Source organism: Watersipora subatra, chromosome 7, assembly GCF_963576615.1.
Source record: "Watersipora subatra chromosome 7, tzWatSuba1.1, whole genome shotgun sequence".
In the NCBI taxonomy this organism is placed as follows: Eukaryota; Metazoa; Bryozoa; class Gymnolaemata; order Cheilostomatida; family Watersiporidae; genus Watersipora; species Watersipora subatra.
The window spans coordinates 32,051,135-32,071,587 of NC_088714.1; the positions used below are offsets into that span (position 1 = coordinate 32,051,135).

General features: G+C 34.5%; 1 protein-coding gene across 2 annotated transcripts; it reads right to left on the reverse strand.

The window, feature by feature from the left end:
* Nucleotides 1-4,460: 4,460 nt before the first annotated feature.
* On the reverse strand, nt 4,461-18,911 carry LOC137399291 (N-acetylgalactosaminyltransferase 7-like). Of its 2 annotated transcripts, none has more exons than XM_068085334.1 (12): nt 18,633-18,911; nt 16,590-16,731; nt 15,045-15,183; nt 13,560-13,726; nt 11,544-11,751; nt 10,032-10,208; nt 9,157-9,274; nt 8,280-8,399; nt 7,848-7,938; nt 7,312-7,442; nt 5,458-5,679; nt 4,461-4,934 (listed from the first exon to the last, which is right to left on the reverse strand). In XM_068085334.1, the coding sequence occupies exons 1-12, from the start codon at nt 18,843-18,845 to the stop codon at nt 4,794-4,796; spliced, it is 1,869 nt and encodes a 622-aa protein (XP_067941435.1). In that variant the 5' UTR covers nt 18,846-18,911; the 3' UTR covers nt 4,461-4,793. The 2 variants fall into 2 exon arrangements, with proteins under 2 accessions (XP_067941435.1, XP_067941434.1); XM_068085333.1 differs by having other exon boundaries at nt 18,624-18,911.
* Nucleotides 18,912-20,453: the final 1,542 nt, after the last annotated feature.

A 20,453-nucleotide genomic window follows, 5' to 3' on the forward strand; every position in this document is an offset into this window, starting at 1 on the left:
TTTCAGTTGCTACGGGTATAATGCTATCTGAGACAGTAGTTACATGTACATGTACATGTCATATATAATTACTAAAGGTATGGAGTCAAGTCTAAGCAGCCTCTCACAGGTTTTCCTAGACTTGCTACATGATCCTGAGTTACAGCAAAAGCTTCAGACAGAGATTGACAGTCAGTTTCCATCTACTCAACTCATCACTCTGAAGGATAAGTAAGCAAGTAGTCAAGTACATGTATACAATAGATGCTCCTACTATGTAGATAATCTGCTTCGAGAATGTTTATATTATAAGGATTTTACGTTATAAAAATAGTAAAATACATATAAATTGCTTAATCCATTCCAAGGTTTTCCCAAACTCATTCCTTTGTCCCTTTAAATAGAAAAAAAACTAAACTTAACTTTTTAATGTAATGGTTGTAAATAAATTTCAAAAAGCTCAGCAGAAGATGTTTTTCAAACCACAAAAAATACATAATAGTTTTTAAATAGTTGTAGACAATGGGTAATTAGGATTGCTTTGTAAAAAGTTAAAACATCATAATTAAAAATTTAGCTACAGGAGAGTTTATTTGAATTATCAAATCTTCCAGTTTGTAACATTTCTAAAGAATTTTAGTCACAAAATAATTTGGGATCCATCTGTTTTAAATTCACTCATGATAGCACTTCATTGTTATTCACATTATTTTAGTTTCACCATTGCTCTCTTGTTTGGGTTTTTAGTAAAAACTATTATGACTTTCAAATGTCAGTGTAACATAGCTAGTGGAGAACTCAGCTCTCAGTTCGTGAATCATTTTTTGTAGTCTCGGCTAAAGGATTTTTTATAAAGGTTATTCAACGAGTTTGTAGTCATGGTTTGTTGGGCATGTATGAATATGCACCTTACATAACAAACTACAATACTAAGAGTGCTAACACTGTTGACTAAGAAAGTGTACATAGTCTTCACTCTAGTTGAAGTTTATTCGATATTATAAACACAACACTGGGTGGCATGGTCAATTCTCAACATACCACTGCTGTGAAATAACTAACTTGTAAAATCAGGGATTTCTACCACTCACTGTATGACTAATCTAAAACTCTTAATAAATATATGAATAAAATACAGTGATTACTGTTTACTCCATGTTTGTAGAAACAGATTACCTTTACTGAATGCATATCTACTAGAACACATTCGCTACCTCAGCCTCTCACCTTTGCTTGTCCCACACTTTACCATTAGAGACACACGAGTCGCTGGCTACCAGGTATTGTTTATATTGTCTTACACCAAAAAAGTTGGACTACAATTTCAGAAGTGATGAATTCAACCAAACTAAAAATATGACAAAAACGCCACTCAATAGATTCTATAAACAAAGTTCAACTGTGCAAGAATTTTATCAGCTTAAATAATTACATGTAGGAAGTTTTTCGTCGATAAATTGCTTATATCTGTAAATTATTGGTGTCTATAAATTGTATATAATGCTGATATCTATATACTGTTGATGTCTATAAATTGTTGATGTGTATAAATTGTTGGTCCATAAATTGTTGATGTTTGTTAATTATTGATATATATAAATTGTTCATGTCTATAAATTGTAGGTCCATAAATTGTTGATGTTTCTTAATTATTGATGTCTATAAATTTTTCATGTCTATATACTGTAGATGTCTATAAATTATTGATATCTATAAATTGTTGATGTCTATAAATTGTTGATGTCTAGAAATTGTCGATGTCTATAAATTGCTGATGTCTATAAATTGTTGATGTCTATAAATTGTCGATGTCTATATATTATTGATGTCTATAAATTGTTGATGTCTATAAATTGTTGATGTCTATAAATTGTCAATGTCTATAAATTGTTGATGTCTATAAGTTGTCAATGTCTATAAATTGTTGATGTCTATAAGTTGTTGATGTCTATAAATGATTGATGTCTATAAATTGTTGATGTCTATAATTTGTCGATGTCTACAAATTGTCGATGTCTATAAATTGTCGATGTCTATAAATTGTTGATGTCTATAATTTGTTGATGTCTATAAATTGTTGATGTCTATAAATTATTGATGTCTATAAATTATTGATGTCTATAAATAGTCAATGTCTATAAATTGTTGGTCTATAAATTGCTTAAGTCTATAAATTGATCAACACAGATACCAGCAAAGACACGAGTTCTCATCAATGCCTATTATACCTCACACAACCCTGATATCTATCCTGAACCGTTTGAGATCAAACCGGAAAGATTTTTGGATAATGATGGCAAACTAGTGAGCCCAGGTCATCCATCAAGACGAAAGTATGCAACAATTAGCTATACTCCAATATATATTACCAATATGTGGCAATACTTCTACCCAAACATAACATAAGGGCTAAACTTGCATGACACAATGACCATAGGCTAATGTCAAGGTTCAGAACAGAACATATGACTTTGCATTTTTTTATAATATTCAAAAAGCTTGACAGCTTCCTTAAAAATAAATACATGTAAGAAAACCCAAAGAACTGTATATATTAAAAAAGTTCCGAAATAAATAATCTCAGAAAACCGCCATAATAAATACTTCAACGCTTCTAGCATAGTACCCAATATCATGTTTATTGGCCCTCACTATAATATCTTTGACACAATACTTCAATTCTGTGAGAGTACTTACTCCCTTTTAATAAACAGACCTCAACAAATTGATTTCAGGATATAATTTGGTCTTAAATTATTTGCTATTTACTAGGAGAGAATAAACAGAGGAATATATTCCTCAAAAAGTTCAAATACAAAATAAAAGCAAAACACTATCATACTAAATTTGTTAGACCATCAACTTTCTAAACGCTTTGATACCCAATTTATAGGGTTCTTCTTTTAGCTTTGAGGCTGTAGTTACTGCATTTTTAAAGCTACCACAATTTTATTTAAAATTGTAATTTTTTTAGTTTTGCAACTATTCAAACTGCATAAACCAGTTGCGATTGTCTGTTTAATAATTTCAGTTGTATCGCGTTTGGTGCTGGAAGAAGAATCTGTCCTGGAGAGACATTTGCTAAGGCTAGGATATTTGTCTTTCTCGCTAACATCCTACACAAGTTTGAGATAAAGGCGGTAGGAGAGATACCAGAGCGGGATGTTAGACAGTACAAGCTAGAGGCGATATTGACTCCACCTCCGGTGTCAGCACTATTTTCTGTAAGAAAGTAAATCCATTAACAGAGAAATACAAACTGGAAACGATATTGATTCATATACTAGCTGTATGTATTTTTGTACAAAAAATTGCTATACTTTATAATTCCTTTTCTGTTATTTTTATCTTTTTATGAGCAGTTCAATATAAATAAAGTTAATGGAGTCATTTCTATTTGTTTGATCGTTTATTGATTTTGTTTGAGTATTTATTTCGTTTGTCGAAATACTTATGGTTGTTAGTGATTAGGAGACTCTTCTAAAAGCCATTTACACTATTTTGTGAGTGATTCTGAACTGGAGTGACATTGATACAATCAAACTTGACCTACAAGTTTTAAAGCCAAAGGAGCTGCTCTGCTATTTTAATAAGAGTTTAGTTTATTTCTGCAATTTATCCTATCATACATTAATTGTAAGTACATCATAATACTGTACGTCTTGTACTACATGTACTCTAATAAGTATGTCATAATAGCTCATCAAGAGGTACATACGAATCCCTGTGTCTATGCATCCCTGTGTCTATGCATCTATTTGTCAGTAATGCTTTTACCTAATATTCCTTCTAAAACATTTAAATATGGCTTAATTTGAACTCTCTTAGCTATTATCAGCAGGAGAAATTATGGTGATACTAAATATATAATATATACACGAGTTCGAATCCAGTATGATGCACTCTTCTTTCACAATCCCCAACCGTGGCTTCAGACTGATGAACATATAGTTCTTATTGTAGTAATGATGTCAGTGCTGTTCATTGCAGAATATTTTAGGAAAATAATATAGCTGCAATCAGTATAACGAGCTATAAAAAATATAGCGAGTGAAGTTTTACTAACACCTTGCTTCCAATGACTTTAATTCTTATGTTCAATAAGATAGCAGAATTTTCGCTCGATAGGGCAGATAGATGAGATGAGTGGAGCATGCTCAGAAGCAGCATGACTGATGAGTTTTCGTCATATCTTTGACAAGACAATTGCTGGTAAGACAGCAAATCATTAAAAAAACTTGAACCAACATTTTTGTCTTATTTTTTATTCATTTTCGTTTAATTATGAGTTTTTAAAAACTAGATAACTTTACAATAATGACTGCCAAAAAAATGATTGGCGTTAAGACCAAGGAAAATCAACAGCGATAGCAATTTAACAAGATTGTGAAGGCCAGCAATGCATTGCAAACAAATACATTGGGTCAGTTATTCACTTGAAGATAAGATGGAATTTTCTTCCCATAACTAGCAATTAGATGTACTCAATTAAGTCAAGTTTATTGAGCAAGTAAAACCAAGAAGGAAAAATAAATAAAGCCTTTACATAAACTGATAGATTCATATTTTGTACATAGAATGCAGTCCATCATTGATTTATCAGAATGGTGTGCGTCACTCACTGCAAAAACAAAGTATAAGTTCATAATTTGTCTTAGGAGAACAAGTTATGAAAAACAAATATTCAATATTATTAATAGACAAAATTATGAAATCCAATCAGTTGAAACCAATACATTGATTAGATAATAGCGGAATGCATTGGACACACACTAAAAATTAGCCGAGACAAAATACGACTGACTGTTGTTCATTTAAAACTGTTTGACTTGGATGAAGTTGAATTTTTGTGCTGTAATTTGACTATCGCATGTTTGCATGTCGAGTTCTTGGTCATTTCCATTTGGTTTACCTGCGCATTTACCTGATGACTTGTCCCTGATCTGCTTTGTGTCCTGCAACACAAACAGAAAAGCGTTATATGAAAAATGTACAGTATTTATTCTTCTAATTATATTATTTTTAATCGCGCTTCAAAATAGTAACAAATGTTGCAAAAATGGTATGCTTGTTTTTAGCTAAGATATTATTTGTCGCAAATAAAGAGCAGCATACAAAGCTCCGCTTATATGATGCCATTCGTCACTGAAAACATGGCAGAAAACTTTGACAACATTCGGGGGAAATAGCTTCACTACAGTGGGTCATTTGAACAAAAGCTATTTTGCATGACAAGTTAGATAATTTTTTTGTCAAATGAAGTCAACCTCACTGATTGGTTAACGAATGAAAACATAATGTATCTTTGTAAACTTTGATTTTGTGCATGTTGATGAAAAAAATTCATTTGATGCAAAATGACCTTCAATCTATATCTAAATTGAATGACTCGTGTACATGAATGAATTTTATTACATAACAAAAGCAGCTAAAACAAGTGAGTTTTTTTACGTCTACAAATGCAGTTGGTTAGCTAACCTCTAAATACTCCCAATCACCGGTTGGCTGTATTGGGCAGACTATCACCTCCACATGACCCCCTCGAGGCACCAAACATCTTTCTCCAGATGCCAGCTGTCCTTTGACATTCAAGCGCATTAGCTGACTACCGCCAAGCTTGTGGCAGCGATAAATCGCAGCATTTCGGCCAACTGACCAGCCGACAGCATCCCAGCAGTCATCGGTTCCCTCTTGTTTGAGCTAAAGAAATCAATAAAAAAGTTTCCTGAAGATCAATTTTAATCAATAATTATCACAATCCTCATCATGAAACCTTCCAAACAAATACAAGAGGCAGTTCACAATACAAGTCACAGCTTTGCCATATAGAAAGAAGCGCGAATTCTGTCATTTTTTGCAATGAAATCCTATCAGTACACAGTTTTTTTGTATTCAAGATTTTCCCACAAAAACAGCTTATTAGCTCGATAAAGCTGTAACATAATTTGACTGAGCGTCTGTCGAATGAAGACCATTGATGGATACAATAGAAGCAACAAAACTTGAGTTACTTGTGACATTTCAATGAAGCACTGCAGTTAAACAACAGAGAAAGGGGTGGATGCAGAATTTTTAAACTCTCCTCTTCACCTTTTAACAACCATCCTGTTAAAACACTAAGAATATGTGCTAAAAACACTAAGAACATGTGCTAAAAACACTAAAAACATCTGCTAAAAACACTAAGAACATGTGCTAAAAACACTAGGAACGCAGTTAAAAACAATAAGAACATCTGCTGAAAACGCTAGGAACATCTACAAAAAACACTAGGAACATTTGCTAAAAACACTAGGAACATCTGCTAAAACTCTAGGAACAACTGCTAGAACACTAGAAACATCTGCTAAAACACTAGGAACGTCTGCTAAAACACTAGGAACATCTGCTAAGAACTTTGTAGTACATGTATATCTAACCTTCACAGAGAGCGCCTTCTCACAGAGAATCTATTAAAATATTCCACCAACTATTTTTGACTTACACTCACAAGATGCTGTATTTACCAATGGAATTTACACCTGCACAAAATAACTTGTTTTCCATCTTCCTAACAATACAGAAAACAAATACATTTCTTTGCCATTCAATAACATACCTAAAGGTATGAGATCTATCACCAAGCTGAGCTCAATCGAAATATTTTTTTCTAAATATCTGTTTTATAACTACGGTATAAAAAAAACTAGGAGAACAACACGGAGTACAACACGGAGTATACTCTCACAGTTTCGTGTTCAAGACCAAGTAGGAAATAATTTGTTTCTAAATATGTACGATGAAAGCAACAAACCAGTGGAGCTGCCTCTGAACAGGCTCCTTTTGTCTATTCAGTAAAATTATACAATCTTTTATAGAATAGAAAAATTAAATCCTTTGAAACCAGGTGTTTGCAAAATTCATTGCAAGATAAAGCAAGTCATATTCAGCTGAGATCATTAGAAAAAAAGGAAAGGAAACAGGAAATAGTTTCTCTAATGAAATAAGCAAGCGGTCCACTTACAACTAAAAATATTACTGCAACAACAAAGCCAAGGAGTTTTAATATCCCGCAGTGATGCACACATGTGAATATTATACTCTTACTACAGCTTATTACTAGAATTACATATGAGGGTGAATGGCATTCTCACCAGCTCTTCAACTCTTAGATGAGTCTGAAACTATATCAGGATAAGACAAATCCAATTGATTCCTGTTTGCTTATGACTTGATAGTAGTGAACGATTAGAACTGCCCCATATAATGTTATGTAGATTCTGTCATCGTAACATTTATTACATGCAACACAAAAAGGTAAATAGCTATGAGAAAATAGACTAAGGTACTTACCATGCCCCAATGCCTGTTTGCGGGAGGCGGAGGAAATCTATCATAAACTTCATAAGCTATGTTACTCATGAACCATTGAAAGCTCTTGCAATTGTGTTCTTTTTTAAATGCCAGTTGTTTGGAGATATCACCTGCAATTAAAATCATAGTTTAGGTCTAGAATGCGAAACGGCACCTAGTAACCCCTTTACTTATCACCAAGACAACTATGAATTTATCAAGTGTAAAAAGAATTTCAATTATAATACATATGTGACACATGAATATAGACAACGAAAATTTGTTACATTATTAGCCTCAGAGTTTTTGAAAAGTTTGTAGGGGATCCAGCCTACTAGCCACTCAACCTTTTCAACAATAACTCTTAGTCTAGTCCCATTTACACACTTAATAACTTTTGTGTTTCACTGTGCGTGTTCAATGAGTTGAATCAACTCTGAGGAGAGGATACTACCAGCAACTGATGTGACTACTCAAGATACTAGTGTTGCCAGATACATATAATGCAGACAACAAAGGGATTGGGAATCACTCACCAATATCATAACCTTTAACTGCAGGTTCTCGGGTATAGAAATACTCCTTGAACTCGTCATCCAACCACACCTCTACGACCCTCATATAGTTCTAAACAAGACAAGCAGCTATGACATCGCTATAATAATAGTGGTCTAGTGTTGCGCAATAACACCACCATAATGACATGAAAAGGTCTCAAGATCATAAAAATAGTCAGCATTTACGAAAACTCACTACAATGTGAGATCTGCTGCTGATCATGTGTGCAGCTATAAAAAAACCACACAATAATAGTAGAATAGATACAAAGGTAAAATGTAATAATCAAATTATAAATACCCTTAATACACAAAATATTTCTGCAAATTTCATCAAAAACTATTCTCTCTATACAGACATTAGGGCTAGCTAATCATTTTTGGAACAACAAAGCAATTCAATTCACTTACTATTTGGATGACAGGAATTTTTGTGTTTATGTTGCCAAAACCGTATGGCATATGATTTCTGTAGACGTGAGCAACTCGAGAACACGGGACCCATTCTATCTCCCCGCCGCATTGCCATATCTGCAAAGTGTAAGGCTATATATCGACTAACTATACCAGCATAATTGTAGGAAAGATAACCACAAAAATAGGCACAAAGACCTTTTAGCTATAAGAAAAAATTTCCTATGAATCTTAATACTTTAAAATAGAATATATATTTTAAGTTTATTGTTGGCAATCATCCTCGCTGAACATCTCAAATGACAAAAAGTTTAAAACCTGTATAACTTTCAAGACCCTACAAATGCATTTTTGAATAACAATGTATCGCAATAATTTGTCACACATACGCTTGTTAAAAATGTTTATTATCATTCAAAATGATAATAACAAGCAGCCTTGAATGATCTTGTATCTCAATAAAAAAGGCATTCTCTTATCTGCCATGAAATTGTTTTTACTATTTCATAATAACCAAGACATCCGCAAATTTTATTATAAACCTTGAACTGAAAAACAAGTATGCACGAGGTATTCATACTCTGACTTGAGACTGTACCTGGCCATAGACTTTTTTGAATAGAAATTGACTAACTTATATGTTCATAACATTACAGGGGTGAATAAATATGTACATCAACAAAGCGAATTCTGCACACCAACAAAAAGTTTTTTATACCAACAAGGAGAAGTCTTTACACCAACAAATAAAATAATATAACTTTTATGATACAATATTATATACTTTGCAATTCAATGAGCAGCAAGTTGTTCAGTGATAAGTGCTCATTAACAGACTCGAGTCTGGAATTGTATACAAGATAAGCACAAATACCTTAAAAGAAAGTTCAAAATTCTCTCCTCCCCAAATTAACAGGCCATCGTCATAGGCTCCCAACTCAAAGAAATACTTTCTGTCCATTGCAAAGAGACCTCCGGCATGTGTTGGGGCTCTAAGAGACAGAATACAGTACAAAATATGTAGAGTTTACCAATCAATGAGGTCTCTGGACAAACATAAGACTTCAGTAAACATCAAGATGGTAAGATTTACTCATTCCTGCAAGAAAATATGACCTAAAACATCTTTATACCGAGCAAACAGAAGAAAATAAAAATTATATACAGTGTAGATCAATATAATGAAGAGTAGGTACTGGAAAAGAAAAAAATATATACTAGACCACATGAATAAATCAAAGGCAGCAAGTAAATGTTTAAAAATCTGTACTTAAAATATACTTTATATTGACAGAGGCAATGACAAATCCAAAAATAATATCTAGAACACAATGCATAAGCTATATCTATAGTTTATATTCTCTAGAATAATATCTAGAACACAATGCATAAGCTATATCTATAGTTTATATTCTCAATGTTCACAGATAAGAACTTTAAATTTGATAACATCAGGGTTAGAAGAAAATCTACAAATCAACAAAATTTCTATGTAATGTCTCTCTAGCTTAATGAAATACTTTAATAACCAGATATAGATATTATGTACCTATAAGCGTCAATGAAATACCTTAATAACCAGATATAGATATTATGTACCTATAAGCGTCAATGGAATACCTTAATAACCAGATATAGATATTATGTACCTATAGGTGTCAATGGAATACTTTAATAACCAGATGTAGATATTATGTACCTATAAGCGTCAATGAAATACATTAACAACCAGATATAGATTGTATGTACCTATATGGCTCACTGAAGTGTGTACGCCTGTCAAGCTCACGCTGGGGCACCTCTGACTCCTTGTAAAGGAATCCCCACTCGAATATGCCTCGGTAGTGAGTGCCATGGCCATATACTGGTCTCACTCGGAATGTGTTGAAATCAATACCATCTATAGTTGGGACAGCCATCAACTTCCTACAACAGGATGTTGAGCAGTTTACTAATATAAAATAGCTAGATACTTACAAACGCCTTATTGAAGCCAAACGAGGCACATCGGATCGAAAACCCGGTGCTAACTTTTGCTTTCACCAAACTTTTATTACAAACTGGTAGACTATAAAGCCTCAGTGTATTGACATATACATGTATAACAAGCCAAAGCATGGCAGAACTAGATTGATCAATCTATTATCACTGTACTCTCGGTATAGAACTCTCGGTATAGAACTCTCGGTATAGAACTCTCCGTATAGAACTCTCCGTATAGAACTCTCCGTTTAGAACCCTCCATTTAGAACTCTCTGTATAGAACTCTCTGTATATAACTCTTCGTATATAACTCTCCATATATAACTCTCCGTGTAGAACTCTCTGTATATAACTCTCTGTATATAACTCTCCGTATATAACTCTCCGTATAGAACTCTCTGTATATAACTCTCAGTGTAGAACTCTCTGTATATAACTCTCTGTATATAACCCTCTGTATATAACTCTTTGTCACTTAAAATCTTTTTGTAAACTCACCAATTAAAGGGAGAAAAATTACATGGCACACAAAATATTAACACAATTCTTATTGCCAATATCAGTCCTTCCTCACATATCATATTGAATTCTTTATTGTGTTTCTAACACTAAAACTGTTCCAAGTAAAACTCATTGCATTGATCAACGCTCCATTGCCAGACCGAAACTATGATATATTATTGCCTGATGGAAACCTAGTGCTAGGAAAATGGTGCAACCAGATCCATAACAGATGCCTACATTCTTCAGCACTTTTAAACAGGAACATCATCAACTATCAGAGTAAGAATTGATTTCAAAGGATTAAGCAATCAGCCATCTTTGATGTCAGTTTTTAAAAATCCCTAAACAACATGAGCTATGAATTCTATACATTAAATGCTTGGCTGTATCCTTTATAGGTGTGCCTAAAGGTTATCAAACTTTAGGCATGTGTGTATAAATTTCTAACAATCAAAAAAGGTAGCAATTTCCTGGCAATAATTGGATGAACCCTTTAAATACTTCTTTAAAGGTCAAAACTCACAAGGTGAGCTAGTAACTCCTACCATTCACAACGCACCAAGATTTGTATTTATACCAACACAAAGGAGTTGAAAAGCAGCAAGTAAAAATCTTTATCAGATTCACCAGTGATTGGCTGGTATGACCTTCACATCGGTTACAGTCCAACAAACTACAGCGGCCTCAGACAGAGCATCGCACCAAACCTCACTACAGCAAATGTAGTTTGATTCTATATGAACTATGGACTACTGATAAATTTGTACTACATACCTATTGTGTTTAATTCTGGCAAGAAGTGGCACCAGCCAGTTTCTGTTGCACTCGCAATGAGCATCGAGGAAGACAATTACATCACCCTCTGCGTGTTGCGCTCCGATAGTGCGAGTCCTGATGAGACCCTCCCTCTGCGAGTTTCTGAAAAGCTTTACTAACCCATTGAACTGCTTCAAATAGTCCTCTAGAGGCCCTTTCAGGTGGGCTACAATATAACGTGTAGTTTCATTATTGTTTGCCTAAACACACTACACCGAGTAGTTGGAGCGAAGGCATAGAAAAGCCAAAATGCATACATGTACTATGCAGAGTTACACCCTCTTCATAGATTATTGAGTTTCCCTTTATTCATAAAGAATTCTTGCTAATGTAGCTTATTATAAGAGCCTCACATAGCCTGAGAGGCAGTGGCTAAGCAAGAAACCAAAATTTAAAAAACCCAATAAACCCCTACATACTGTAAAAAGCAACAATAGCATGTTAGTGTAGTAGTGGAGCAATGCACAAAATAAAAACAATATAATGCCATGAAAATAATGTTGTTCAGAGATAAAAAGTAGCGATAGACAGTAAAGAAATATTAGTCTTTCGCCATGGAGAATGATAAGTAATGAGTCTAATACAGTGCACCCTCAGAATATGACTTTGATCCGTTCCAGGGTTGGCATCGTATGGTGAAAAAATCATATGTAGGGGTAAAGAAACCATAGTAATTATACAATGCAAACACCCCCTGGTAAAAATCGTCAAAAATTGTCCTTAATGAAACAAGAAACAATTTGCGTTGATACTGAAAGAAATCCCGAGCATTACCAGGCTTAATGCTAGTGCAGTATATAATAATTTCTACAACAACTAGAATGCTAGTACAGTCAAACATGGATAACTCGTCCACGGATAGCTCGAACACATGGTTAATTCGAACATTTCCTTTGGTCCGTTCCCACGTAATGATAAATTGCTATAGATAACTCGAACTCAACACTGTTAAATCGAACTGTTTTTTGCCCAACAGCTACCGAAACGGTTGTTTTCGCTTTAGAAAATCACTTTATTCAAAGCCATAGAGGTAAACTTCATCTTTTCGTAATTCATATGCGTCGTTATTACCACCATCGGCAAAATATTTTTGTCAATGACTTTTCTAAAAGTTTGGTGAAATTTGATTTATACTGCGATACGATGAATAGCACGGGCTAGCCGGGTCACGCGCGCAAGAATTTTCGCCACGCACATACAAAACAAAAATCGCATGTTGTTTTGTATGTGCGTGGCGAAAATCCTTGAGTGCGTGACTCGGCTAGCCCGTGATGAATAGTTTTCCGACGTTGATTCCGTGTTGAATCAACGTCGGAATGTTGAATGTTTAAAACGTCTTAAAAAATGTTGTAATTAAACGTATACGTTGTCTGAGCTACAAAAAACTATTCATCGTTTGACCTAAACACAGAATACGTGTGTACATTCAATAAGTATCTATTAAAAAAGCGTGAGTGATATAGAATGTACCGTGAAACCTCGTAAAACTTCTAATTGAACTGCCTCGGAGTGTTGCTCTTAACGAATCCCAGGTAAAGTAAGGTAATCTGCATAAACTTCAAGAAAAAACGGCAAAATTGATCGTGGGTAAAACTCCAAAAGAAAAAAATGTCTTTTCTTTTGAGCATTTCAACAACGATCAAGTTTTGCCAATGTCAATCTGAAAAACGTCCTGGCAATAACATCACCTCAAACAACAAACCAATCTCAAGTGATAGAAAAATCTCTATACTTTTCATGAAAACGTTTTAAACTTTACATTAGAAGCATTTAATTTGAAACAAGCCATTTGTGCTTTTGATTTATATTATAGTTTGTATATGTACATGTATCTACTAATAAATAAGTAAATATATGGACTTGTGACAGTGCTCTGATAACTTGAATGCTCTGATAATTCGAACACTTTTGCTCGGTCCCTTGAAGTTCGAGTTATCCATGTTTGACTGTATATAATAACTGTCTACAGCTTACGTTTGTCACTGAAGTCATCAACCATAACAACCTCATGGAGCAGTTCGCGTGGAGACGTGTTAATAACACTGTGTACAGTTCTGACGAGGGTTGAGAAGCCCTCGTTGTGGAAAACAAGGATAACGCTAGCGGAGGGCAGATCAGTAGTATAGTGCCAGTACTTGCACCTGTAATTCATACACCAGCCACTAATAGATTGAGCATCCACAACACCATACGCATTATTAGGACAAGGCGTTTGACCACTTCTGTTGAACAAAATTTTTTTGCAAAATTTTCAAATAACAGTTCTATGTTGTTTACAAATTTGAGAGTCAAAACTTTTATGAAGCTAGACTCAGTTTAAAATAAAATAATATTACTTCAATTTCCAAGTTTTCTTTTCGAAAGTTAACTAACAGTGAAAGTCTCAAATACATGCCATGACTAAAGGCAATAAGCAACAAAAGGCCATTATCATTACGTGTGAAATCTGTTGTTTCTTCAACCAATGAGAATGTTTTAAGTAAACAAAGTGTAAATAAAGAAAAAGTAAAATATTACTGATTCACAGTTTATCAGAGTCGGTGCTGTCAGAGTTTCCAATGACCAATATCTATCAGTAGCTTTGGCAGTAAAAGATTATCTGAAACGAGCCGGTCATGTCATCTGAATGAAAGGCAGTAGACTTCCAAAACCGTTCTTATACGGAGAACTCGAGGAAGGTAAACAAGACCAAGGAGAAAAGCAAAAACGTTTTAAAAATAACCTCAATAACTATCTGAAGTAATGTTTCATTGGTCACAACACTTGGGAGTACCTTCCAAAATATAAAGCTAAATAAAAGCCCAAGTTCATCAAGGTGCGGAGCGGATAGCAGGATGCAGCATTGCGACTAGCTGAGAGCTCATGGAGAATGGCCACATTTCTAATACATTCGAAATTAATGATTTCAAATGTAACAGTGCCCAAAAATATGCAAGGCGAAAAATGGACTAAACAGCCAGTCTACATCTCATAATTAGCATAGCAAGCCCATATCTTACTCTATAACGAAGGATAGCAAAAATAGGCTAGCATATTTTCAATTTCGAAGAAATAACACAAAATATGAGCTTCGGTAAACATGGGAACGAATACAAAGATAGTGTGTCTTAACTTATTACGATTGTATCATTCCCATCAATGATAACTAATTAGATAAGATAGTCCAGATTAATAAAGAATGAAGCTTAGTTAAATATTGTTGAGTTTACGTTAAGTTGTTTTACTAATTCAATGCATTCAGAAAGCTAAAAATACACCAACAACTAACAAATCAACATGCTAAAAGTGTACCTGAGCAGCTTGATGTTCACTTGTAATAAGAAAAACTGCAAATTAAAATCTCATCAAAGACATTGATAGTTGAGTCTCGAAGATCAACACGTCTTCATTGAAGATTAAAACTGATGTCTAGACCAGATATCTTTTAAGGCTCCAGAAGACAGTTATAATATAACTTACTCATCAAGCCTGGTGTCTGGTATAGTTCTGTTCATGGCTATTTTATCGCTAACAACCATGTTAAAACCGTACTGGTTCAGCTGTTTCTTAGCCTCAGCATCCTCCGACATGTCATGATAAACTGGCTCTCCACCCTCACCTGCATTACATTAGCATTGCAAAACCTCATTTGACCTCTTGCACTACTGTGAAATGAGTTGTCAACAAACACACTTACAAATAGTGGTCGATAAATCCTTCATACAATAAAAATTGTCTGACACATCTTCCCTTTAATAAAAATGGCTTTCAACAGTTACTAGCCTGGTAGGGAGAAATTACACAGAGCGAGTTGAAAAGTAAATAATAAAAGTATCCAGTTTGGATTTTAGCAGACCAAGCTTATCAGTGGTGTTATCAGATCACCACATACAGGGACTTATTAAACTCAATCAATGAAGCCCATTACGTAAATTTGAAGCCTGATAATTCACTTCTGTTAGCCTTCATGAGAGCTATGGTAAGATTTTGTGCTATCTTTTAGAACCGTACAGCCCAAATGAAATATTATATTTCAGAAAACAAAATGGCTCAGGCATGAAAAATCTAATGCGACAAGCAAAACATGTAGGGCTGCTGAGGCACCGCTAGGTGAAGTCAGCGCTCATTTGACACTTGAGTGAAAATACTGCAGACAGAAAGTAAAATGAACATTTCAGCTAGTCAACAAACTACTCATAACATTAGGCTACTCGTTGTTGCCTCAAAAGATTAGCAAGGCGTAACAGGTTATATGTGGGAACAATCCCTCAAAAATCGAGTATGATATCTGCTTAGCTTACTGCAAGTGGAGGCTGTGCATGTTTTTAAGAGCCATTACTACACAAACAATGTCTCTGTGATCATGGCTGAATAAGTCTGAGTACACTGGTAAGGAGACCTTGACACTGGAGACATGCCCATTTGTAGAGAGCAATTTAAGGTTGGATGTCATTCCTGTCACCACCTGTGGCCTTTGTTGGGAATTGAACCCCAGCCAATGTATCACCAGGTCAGGCGCTCTAGACCACTAGACCACTGCTGCTCTTAACAGATCTTTAAACATTAAGAGATAAAAAGAGGTTAAAGTCAATAGATAAGATTTAAAACTGCTGTACTTTTTCCCCTTAATACACATCATTGTCTTTACAATTGCAGTCTTCAACTACACAAATGCTGGTCACTACTCCTCCCATATAGAGATCAGGCGTTGTCTTGTAACCATGGATACCGTGTTTTAACTGGATGTTCAGCTTACCACCCTAGCCATGAATATAACTCGAACAACCTTCTATACGCAGAATCAGGAAACGCGAGATAGCAAGTGCTCATCTAGTAAATAGCGGCATCCTAAAGCTAAAACACTGATAGTGCCGGAGATTGTACAAGAGAGACGCATCATAAAGAGTGTCTGAACTAAACTAACACTCTGACTGAAAAAACTGAGTTTGAAACTTTCATGCAATAAATCACGGTGCTAAGCCACTCGTTTACCAATATGTTGGTTTTGGGAGGCTCCGTACATACCCGGACCGCTGCCTTTTTTGATGACGGGCTCAAAGTTGCCCAACTCTCCATCTTTAAAAACTGCAGTAGGCTCACTGACTACTGGCTGCTTTGAGAAACCATGCACACCCTGAATGACCTGTGAGGGTTTGCCCATCTGAGGCTACAAGAGACATTAGCTCCATTAATTCTAAACTTATAGAGTCGACAAAAACTGTACAATCTTCTATATCCCTGACACTAACTACTTCAAAAATAGTTTCATCAGCTTACAGAATGTTAACCAGAAAAAAAGTTGAAAAAAGATTTGTGATGCTAACATTATAAAATTATTTGTTAAAGACGAACTTGCCAAAAATTTTAGTACATTTTATCAGATAGTATCGACATTTTCTATCATTTGCGATTGTTTTTGGTGTTTGAGGTGATCTGACTGCCAGGATGTTTCAAGATTAAAATTGACAAAACTTGATCGCGATTAACAAGGTAACGCTCAGGATAAAAATACGTGCGAAATGACATCACTAGTAGCTATCGTTGGTCAGCTATGTTGATCGCTATCAGCTATAGTTGAGATCGGCTCTTGCGTTCAAGTTGCAGCATTACGTGTCTCTATTCTGGCGGTATCTTTCCAACTACGGTGGAGCCGCCATAGGACATTAATTTGTTCTAGTGTTGGCATCGTAAGGCAAAAATGTCATAATGAGGTTTTGTCATATAGTCATATAGGTCATATAGTTTCTCTAGGTTTTCATACCGGAAACCTAGAGAAACTATCTAATGCAAACACTCCTGGTAAAAAACATCAAAATTTCATATAAGTACTGTACATATGAAAAATAAAAATTAGCAACAAAATAGTGTAACAACCTTCGTAACTATGGCTACTTACAGTAACTTTATTGTATTTAGTGGTTATGATCTGCTTAAGATTATGGTTATGATTCTTACTTTATCCTTTAATGTTGTTTATCAATCTTAGGACTCATGGCTAACAAACTAAAGTTATATATGTAGTTATATGGTTATATGAGTATAATAAATTAAAGCTTATAGTAAATATTAGATTAAACGCTAAAATGCACAATAAATTTTAATTTATGCTTACTTTTCACTAATTTTCATTTCACTCACACAATATTAAATATTTACGTAACCCGAAAAATGCTGAACGGAGAGAGCGCGAGAGCATTGTGTCTCTTTTAAGCATTTTGGGAGGGATTTCGGCGAATAGCATATCAGCATCTTCATTATTCCGACGTATTCAGCACATCAACCGCCAAATTTGAATTGCAAGAGGCATTTTTGTTGATGTCATCTGGTAAAAAAAAGTCGTAACGAGGGACAAAAAACATCGTGTTCTACATCATAAGGCAAAAAAAAATGTAAAACGGGAACATCGTAATCTGGGGTGCACTGTAGAAACGTTATAGTCGCACTTTTTCTTGATCTGAGCATTTTAACTGCGATCAAGTTTTGTCGATTTTAATCTTGAAACATCCACGAAATCAGATCACCTCAAACATAAAAATCAATCACTAATGATATAGAAATACTGATACTTTATGATAAAACCTACAAAGACTTTGTGCAAGTTCATCTACAAGGGCCTCTAACAATCCGTAGGAAAGCACACTTGCGCATTTTCAATTCAAATCATCTTTCAACGGATGATTGATAAACTTTCCTAATCGTTCTTAAACATTGTTGCTAGACGAGTAATCACCCTAATGCTGCTTATTGATGCGTGTGAAACTGTCTCGTGGTTTTCATATATCACTAATCTACAAGATACAACCCAGCACGCATACATACATCACGACCCCACCTTATTTAACTAATATATCAGAATGATAAATTATACCAAACAATTTTAGACAACGATGACTAGCCAAACAAAAGATGTATAGATAATGGTAAGATTTATGTATGCTATTTCAAGTCGAACACCATCAACTGGTCAATTTAGTTCTTTGCTATTCCCTATTATTTCATTCAATATCTTGTCACTTCAAAATGCCTTACAAAACTTCAATGAACGTAGAATCTACTCACCAAGTTCACATGAATTTTCTCTGCGATATCAGAGATATGTTTCTTTGGGGGAGGAAGGCCCATGTTGGGACCATTGTCAGTATGCTTAACCTTCCTTCTGTGCTCATGATAGCCTCGGTCTCCACTAGGCCTCTCAAACATAGAAATCAGGGAGGGACCCGCAAATACCACAAACAAAATGGCTAAGAAAATTTTAAAAAGGTTTTTCAGGGTCAACCGCATCCTGCCCTGATTGCATCAATCTTGATAGCTAAAGAGATCGTATCATAGCACCATCTTCAATCAAACTCCCCTGAAAAAGTAAAGCAAAGGAGTAAAAAAAAGTATTGAGCATCCTAAAACCGCTTTCGCGTGAACCAATCAAACCTTAACAAAACAAACTCATTTAGGCAGTAATACTATATATAAATTTACGTGCTTCAGAAAGTAGCTTGATAGAATAAATCTAACACAAACATAACGACAAATAAACCAGTGATCTCACAATGCTGAAGTTTCAGAGCACAGACCAAAATAAGGCAAGATTAGAGCCGTATTAGTAAGATTAGATATGTCTAATCCCTGACTTTCAAACCCAAAACCCTATTTTAATAACTGTTTTATGAAAGTTGGTACTTGACACTGATCCATGTGCAATCAAACCTGTACTTATAATCACTTTAAAACATAGTTTTAGCATACTGAGCTCCGAATAAATTAACTCCATATGTAGAGTTTTCACTGTTTGTCTCATTCAGACAACTAAAATTTGAATATTCAGCTAACATTTTAGGTAACAACACTCTTGTTGTAAATATTTTCACCAGATGATTTTTAATTTTGAGAAGATATGCGAAAAAGCACAGTGAAAATGTAGAAGATTGGTAAAGTAATATAACATTATGATAGCTAAATTACAGAATATCAACGGAAGTTGGTGTCATATAAAACAAGATCTATACAATTTTTACAGTTTGCAAAAACAATACTGATGCATAACACAGCAAAAAGGCTGAGAACGCCTGAACTACTAAAGCTTTGGTAAAACAGATGCTTCACGTAACTGAATGTAACAGACAGACTCCAATGCAGAGTTTTGGATCAAATGAGAATGATACAAGCGATGTGGAAAATCTTTATATTGAAGTACCGATTGTTTTTGCATTATTTCTCTATCCATCTGATTTAGCCCTATTTGAATGTACACATACAGAAGGGTATTTTTTTGTTTTTATGTAAACAAAAATAACTTGTTCGTTAACCAGCAGCAAAGGAGAAGCATTAATAATTCTTGCAAATGTATGTCCAAGCCTATGTGAATATGAATAAAGCTTCGACAACATACAATCGTTTTTTCATGTTACCCGTAACTCTATTTAACAATTCTTAATTTTTCTATATATAATTATTTTGTTAAAAGAAATATTATGAATACGGATAACTGATTCAGCTGTTCAATGAGCATGGCGGTGAAAAACAATTTTAAAAAGCAAATGTGTGTTTGTGATCTTTGTAACAAGTAACACTGATTGGCAGTACATCAACCACCAAACTGGACAGCAGACAGAACGAAATTCGTTTCCATGAATAATCATGGCACTTAAGTTCAGATCTACATGCATTCAAAGCATGAGTAACTCAAACAAGATCAGTTATAACATAAGTATAGGAAATCCTCTGTAACAATTTTGTGCATTAGCTAAACAACTTGACATAACATTTTTTTTATAAAAACTTGATTGTAAGCTGCGGTTATAATTGCAAAAGTTGAGTTTTTTAGACAAAAACTTGACTTTCCTAAGACAGTGTGCTTTTAAGTTAGTGAAAGGTTATTTTTAAACGTTAATCACC